Below are 7,500 nucleotides of genomic sequence, written 5' to 3'. Positions count from 1 at the left end.
AGTGATATACCCACTGTCATTAGTGATATACCCACTGTCATTAGTGATATACCAACTGTCATTAGTGATATAACAACTGTCATTAGTGATATACCAACTGTCATTAGTGATATACCAACTGTCATTAGTGATATACCAATCCTACTATCAGTGCTTTTCCACATCTGTCTTAATGCTTCTTTTAAACAAACTCTGTAATATGAAACATTACTGTGACTTCATTAGAACAGTGTATCACAAAACAAGTAACTGCAATAGTGTACAGTATTAATCATTAGTGTAACACCACATTTCACACAGCTGTGACATTTTTGGGTCATTAGTGAAACATGCAGAATCTCTCCAAATCATAAAGAAGCATTCAAGTATGCAGCTCTTCACATTATTATTATTATTATTATTATTATTATTATTATTATTATTATTATTATTATTATTATTATTATCATCAGGACTTCTTCCATGTTAATACATTACTGTACATAAGTTCAGAGATAACAAAAGCGTTAATTTGAGTGCTTTAACAATACTAGATGAAAGAAATGAGGGGCTAATCCCGTGTAAAGACGACGTACCCTTGTCCTTTGTCCCTGTAGGTGTCCAGTCCCTCATCGCAGGACTTGGAACGCTCAGTTTTAGTGCCAGAATCAGAATCTTGAACTGTGAACCGCATGGAGTCTGTACACACACACACACACACACACACAGGTCATAACCTGCTCGCCAGGTATACAGTGACTGCCGACTTCACGTATTTGTCATGAGCATGTCACCTTGACCGTGAGAGAGCTGGCGGTGAAAAATGGCAGAGGAGGAGGTGGGACTCGGAGGAACAGCCGAGACGACGGTGCAAACAGGGAACTGCGTGTCATCGAAGTCAGTGCTGGGGCTGGACGGCTCATCTAAGGAAAAATAAAAAAAGAAATAGGAAGCTGTATACAGGTACCTGAAATACCTACATTAAAATGAGGACACACAATGCTAGCTTCCAATCTGCCAAGTCTCAAACGCTCAGACCTCCATCTATAACACACAGCTTGCTCTATCACTTAAACACACCACACGATTTAAAATCTTATTAAGTTTGATTTAATTCACGTGTTACTGTAGGTGCTCGGTTTCGTTACTAGCTTCTCTCTGAGATTAGCAGAGCAAGCTAGCCGCATGAGCTCTCACCAGACGCAACAACCTTATTTACTAAGCGCTCTAGACAAAATAAATAGCTATTTATTTTCAGATCTTACTGTAATCAGATGAACAGGAAGTGGCCAATTCTGGGCAGGAATGTTGTTTTCATTCATAAACACTGACAGGTTGTATATGACAGGATACCATTAACTATATTTACAGGTAGAAACTAAAGAGGAAAGTGAAAGTAGGGAGCTGAAGAAACTTATCAAATTGTTCCAAAGACATCTAGGAGACGTCCAAATACAGAGTAATTTACATTTATACACCTGAGCAGTTGAGGGTCCTGTTCAAGGAAGGAAAGGAAAGGAAAGTGATGTGACATACGGCTACGTACTGTGACCCATACCCATAGAATTTGTTCTCTACATTTGACCCATCCAAAGTGCACACACACACACACACACACACACAGCAGTGAACACACACACACCGTGAACACACACCCGGAGCAGTGAGCAGCCATTTAAGCTGCGGCGCCCGGGCAGCAGTTGGGGGGATTCGGTGCCTTGCTCAAAGGCACCTCAGTCGTGGTATTGCCTGCCCGAGACTCGAACCCACAACCTTAGTGTTTGAAGTCAGACTCTCTAACCATTAGGCCACGACTCCCCCCCCCCCCCAAACCCCCTTCTTGTAAAAGAGAGCACTGGGATTGAATCTCACCACCTTCTCTTCAGCAGTCCAACATGTTAAACAGTGAACCACTGAGCTGCCATGTGAGTCATAGCTAATTTACATAATATGTAAATGCTTTGCTGATGACGAAATCCCAGTCTGGCGTTGCGTAAATACTTTACATCAGTTGCTGATGACTGGTGAACAAGGTGCTTATAAGATACCAGTTTATATCGATTAAAGATCACACCGTATATTATTCACCGCCAAACAATAACAAAACTTAAAATACGGATATTTTTTCTGATGTATTTGTTTTTAAATGTTTTGTAATATCTCAGTAATATATGTTTTATGATCATTTTCAAATCCCAAAACACTGTTCAATGTCAAATAAAAGTCAGACTTTTTAATAAAAAGGAAGATGGTTTGTTTTTGTCCTAATTAACAGGGTAAAGAGGAAGTGATTAATTCCCGTGTTTGGTTTAGAGAAGCAGGTGAGCATCGGCGTCATGGTGTTTGACGCCAGACAGAGAGGTACGTTTGTTCGCTCGAGTCCTAACAGGCCCTGTGGGTTCTTACACTTCCACATCATCGGTGTAGAAAAGAGCTGTACATGATATCGGTCACATCACACCCTTCACCCGTGATGTGTGACTGTGGCGATGACAAATACCGAAAGAAGTTTCACAGTAAACAGAAGAATCGGCGTAATAGCTGTTTAATTTTGTCCCATAGTATAAACGGTTTCATTCCTGGCTTAGTGTTAAGACTAAAGAGACATTTTTTACATATTTATTTTAACTTTAAAATACACAATTTGCTTTAAAACACTGTAGAAATGGCCTTAAAACTTGTGCAGATCAAGTTATAAAATATGTCTTGCTTCAGTTACCTTTTAAAGGTGAGGTCTCCGTTGTTTGAAAGCTAATGTTGTCATATGAAATCACCAAAACAAACACGCCCCTAACCCAAACGGGTCCCACCCCTGTATCGATAGCTCCGCCCACACATACATACGTAACCCGGGAGACTAACGGAAAGAAACATGTCTTTATCATAGCTGAAGGGAAGAACAATACGATTGTAGATAAACAAACAAGCAAAAATGCCACACAAGCATAATGATGTAAAGGACAAAGGCATATATTAGTTCTGTGTAACAAAGCAAAACCAACGTTACTCACCTATCGAGAAGGAAAAAAGCGCCTCGGCGTCTTAAGTAAAGTCGGCCACATATTCACAGGTCGGAGTTTCCCGAGTCGATAACTCCTGAGCTAAACGCTGTTACTACACAAAACGCGGTTGTAGCTGCCTCTCTACATTACTACGATAGAAAAGAGGTGTTATTTGTGTAGTAACAGCGTTTAGCTCAGGAGTTATTGACTCGGGAAACTCCAACCTGTGAATATGTGGCCAACTTCCTGCTCCTTCAGTTCTCTCCAGCGCTGGAAAGCTGATCCTATATTAACACGTCCTACTTCTTGTCCTTATCGTAAGTCTTTCTTCTCTTTCTTTCTTTGTTTTTATCCTCCATGTCGATGTTAAAACCGCTTTATGCTAATGTCACACACGCGCACCGAACACTCTCTCCGCCCGTATCGACAAGCCCCGCCCCTTTCTGCTCATTGGCTACACGTTTGTTTTGTTTATTATTCGACTCGACTCAGTTTTCCGAAGCGTTCCTCAAAAATCGGAGACCCCACCTTTAATGCTTAGTGATTCATTACAGGATATAAAAGCTGTTTAATTTCTCATTCTAGAACAACGCTACACAGAGATTAAACATGCTTTTCTTCGTTCACTCCATACTTGAATTTTATGGACTAAATGAGTAATAAAAAATAAACTGATATCATGATTCTCCTTCCAGAGCTCATTCTATTAGCCACAGCTTCCTGTTCTTATTAAAAAACACTCATGTTGATTTGTTTCAACTGTTGCTCAGCTTCTCCATCCCATATAGAGTATGATTAGAGCTTCCTGTTCTTTTTAACACTCACTGCTTGTTGGTTCTGTTACATGCTTCCTCTTTGAAGTTGTTGTTTTTTCTTCTGGCTCTAGCGGTTTTACCGGTTCTTTGTCATCTCGTATTATTTCTCCATTTTCACTTTTATTACCATTTGACCAATTATTCTGGTTTGTGAGTAAGGGTTGTATCACCACGGTTTGTTGTAATCTGTGTTTTAGATCCACATCGGTGTAAAACCGATGAAAGGAATAACCAAAATAAAGTGGAATGATTCATCTTCCTCCCTCTCAGTCTTGCAACCGAGTGTAACTGGAATCTGATTTGTGGGAGATAGTGTTGTAGAGAACAGAGTTGTTGGTGTGTGATGGTAAGTGGTGGTTTGTGTGAATGACGACGTGTGAGGACGACGTGACGTGACGTGACCCGTACTCAGAATTCGTTCTCTGCATTTAACCCATCCAAAGTGCACACACACAGCAGTGAACACACCCGGAGCAGCAGGCAGCCATTTATGCCGCGGCACCCAGGGTGCAGTTGGGAGGGAATCGGTGCCTTGCTCAAGGGCACCTCAATCGTGGCCGAGACTCGAACCCACAACCTTCAGGTTACGAGTCAGACTCTCTAACCATTAGGCCACGACTGCCCACGACTGGTGGTTGTTGTGATGGTGCGTGATGTTTCATAATGAATGCTGGAGTGTGGTGGTGAGTGGTTGTTGTGATGGTAAGTGGTGGTGTGTAGTGGTGTAGTGGTGAGTGGTGGTGTACGTCGGTGTGTGATGAATGGTGGTGGTGGTGTGTGATGTATTTGATGGTAAGTTGGTTGGTTTGTGGTGGGGTGTGATGATGAGTGGTGGTATGTGATGTGTGCATTTGTGTGTGGTAAGTGGTGGTGATTAAAGTGAATGTTGGAGTGTACAGTATTGTGTGTGATGTTGTGTATTAGTTTATGATGATACGTGTTGGTGTGTGCCGGCGAATCTTAGTACTGGCAAACACCAGAGGGGAAGTTCTGCTTTATAAGGTTCCTGCTATGTGTTTGTACAGGCAGACCCATTTTTTTCATAACTTAAACACAGTCTGCATTACGAAATTCACTCCATTTCCTGGAATCTGCTGCTGTTTTGTAATGGCAAACATCTTACACGTGAGCTGCTCTCGGGTTTCAGTTTTAAAAGCATAAGAACTTTAGAGAAGAGCTTTAATATGTAAAAGGAATAACAGGATCCTCTTTCCCGGCAGTCCAGGGAAACATTTTACACTCTTGATACTGCCATACGATCTGTTCTGCATCCCATTACACACACACACACATCAATAACATCATATGTTATCACTGTGATCTTGGGTGTTTATTAGACCTGCCATACTTCATATCACTAAACTCCTCTTGGAGCTGAAATAACACTGAGGCTCTAATCTTTTGAGCCTTGTGCTTTAATTAAAAAAGTATGTTTATAAAAGCAGTAATAACTCTAATAAAACATCACATTATGCATTCAAGAAAATATCTCTGGATGTAGAGTAGTAAGCATGACCATTAGCACTTGTTACAGTGTTGCTGATACTATCTGTCCAATCGTATCTATTATTCGATTAAATTAAGGCTTACCGATGAAGGGGATAGAGTCGAGGGACTCGTGCAGTTGGCCGGATCCTGAAGGTTTGTATTCCTCTCCGAACCAGTGTGTGAATCCGTCTTGCACAGCATTTCTGGACCCCCAGCACTTCTTTGTGATATTCTCCACTCTTCCTGCTCCATCATTCACAGCCTGGATGTAGGACGGGTGTCTGAGAGGACCTGACTGTGAAGGACCTGACTTTTTTGTTTTATCCCTCCTCACCACCACCACTGTGGCCTCAGCGCCTTCGAGACCTTCTACAACCGAGCCATTAGTGGCTACTGAAGCCCCTTCCTGCTGAGTCCTTTGACATTTGGACTGGTCAGGGCGAGGAATGGAACCCGTGGGCTCCAAATGGCCTTCATGCTGTCGTACGGGAGACATGTGATTTGGCATAAGGTCGGTTCTTTGTTTTTTTGTGGTCACCAAAGTTGTGGTAACACCCGTGTTTAAGGAAGCGAGAGCCTTGGCTACGTAGGAGTCGTCCAGTCTGGAGGTCTGAATGGAAAGCCCTGACGTAGAAGCAGCAGCATTATCCAGACTCTCTGCTCTGGAGCTTAGAACTGGATCTGTACCTTTACTTTTAGCATTGAGTCCTGGGAAACTGCCATATCCAGCTACCATGTTCCTTTGAGTCTGTGCCCCTTTGCCTAACGAGAGTGACTGCCTGCAGTCTTTTGTCTCCTCTCCAGTGCAGTTAAGTGCCTTTTCCTCCGTCTCTGTCCTTCCATAAACCCTCCTGTCTATCAATGACACCCTGCCCTCAGCTTGTCTGCCCAGGTAGTCGCAAGATCTTGCCCGAGGTTTGTATGTGCTCTTTGAGGATAAAGGAATCGCATCCTGTGATGCACTCCGATGCCAGTTTCTTGAGGTTACTCGTTCCTTTACTTCCAGTCTTTCCTGAGACTTGCTGCATAGAGACTGGACTCCAGCATTCGCAGAACCTCGCTCATGGCACATGCTCCTCTGCCTTGGCTGGGATCCATTCATGCCCTCTGTACTCATGTTTGCTTTATTAGTTTGGCTTGCAGCTCGCAGGCTGTCCAGTCTTTCTTGTATGGTCCTGCTACTATAGGTATAAAGGCGCTTGTTGTCAATGTACTCCTTGTAGGTGGTGTAATTTCTCCAGTCAATGTTCTGGTGCATTGGGGAGCAGGGAGATGATGCAATTGCTGTAGGAGAGTTTGTGAAATGGCCCATGGCATGTCTGCCAGACGGCGTGGATGTGGAGCCAGGATGAAACGGAGGAATGTGTGTGGAGAATCCCGGTGATTCTGATGGTCTTTTTGGTGTGTAGTGAAACTGTGTCCCTCTGCCAGAAGAAGGACAAGGCGTGGTTTGGGATCGCGGACGAACCGAGGAAATGTTTTCCAGAGATGAGGTACAAAGAGGTGTGTTTTTTGTCTCCTGAAACCTGAGATTATTGCTTGTGCCATGCAGGTGAGGAGAACGGTCCGGAGAATCAGAAACCTCTGCCCCTGCAACGTGTACAGTTTCATCGTATATGCATGTGACAGTCTGGAGTTTGGAGACATGTGGATGAGGAGAAGATGGAGACAACTGTGTAGTAGGGACTTCCACAGAATAGATCGTATCAGAGCTTGGCTCCGCCCCTTGGGACAACACTCCATGGGCTCCCGCGGGAGTAGAAGGCTCATCGGTATGTGTCATCCCTGACGTCTTAGTCTCTATCCGAGGGTAGCAGATAGGAGGAGGTTCTGGGATGTTTTGCGCATTTCCACTATATGCTTCATTCCCTTTAAGATATGCATCTTTGGAATAGGCCTAAAATGAGAAAACGGATTCTTAAGCAATTACATAATTATTGATTGAAAATAAGGAACGAAACACTGTGTGTATATATGAATATAACAACAGAAGTATAGTGTGATGAAGCAGATGTACTGCTCCCACCCCGATGTAACCAGCCTGATGTTACCACCCTTTAAACATACAAAAGAGATGTGGGAGAGGAAAACAACTTTCGATGACACTTTGGAGTAGAGATTAATACTTACACGCCCTTGGCTATTGGGAAAAAGAAGCACAAGCACATACGAGGACCAATCCAGAGTTTCCACCAGCCAAAGCAAACACGATTTCC

The 7,500-nt window shown here is 43.1% G+C and overlaps 1 protein-coding gene across 5 annotated transcripts in view; it reads right to left on the bottom strand.

Annotated features, from left to right (window-relative positions):
- Nucleotides 1-7,500, bottom strand: part of LOC113649732 (rho GTPase-activating protein 21-like) — a 91,481-nt gene that overhangs the window by 19,575 nt on the left and 64,406 nt on the right. For 4 of the 5 annotated variants that reach the window (XM_047811185.1, XM_047811187.1, XM_047811183.1 and 1 more), the window contains 3 exons: nt 5,387-7,181; nt 774-902; nt 576-678 (listed from right to left, as the gene is read on the bottom strand). In XM_047811185.1, the coding sequence (XP_047667141.1) occupies nt 576-678; nt 774-902; nt 5,387-7,181 (2,027 nt within the window). Of the gene's footprint in view, nt 1-575; nt 679-773; nt 903-5,386; nt 7,182-7,414 lie in introns of all 5 variants that reach the window. The other variant, XM_047811188.1, reaches the window with a different exon arrangement.

The sequence above is a fragment of the Tachysurus fulvidraco genome, chromosome 3 (genome assembly GCF_022655615.1).
Source record: "Tachysurus fulvidraco isolate hzauxx_2018 chromosome 3, HZAU_PFXX_2.0, whole genome shotgun sequence".
Lineage (NCBI taxonomy): Eukaryota > Metazoa > Chordata > Actinopteri > Siluriformes > Bagridae > Tachysurus > Tachysurus fulvidraco.
Note: the sequence above shows the minus strand (reverse complement) of the source record. Positions and strands in the feature narration are given on the sequence as shown.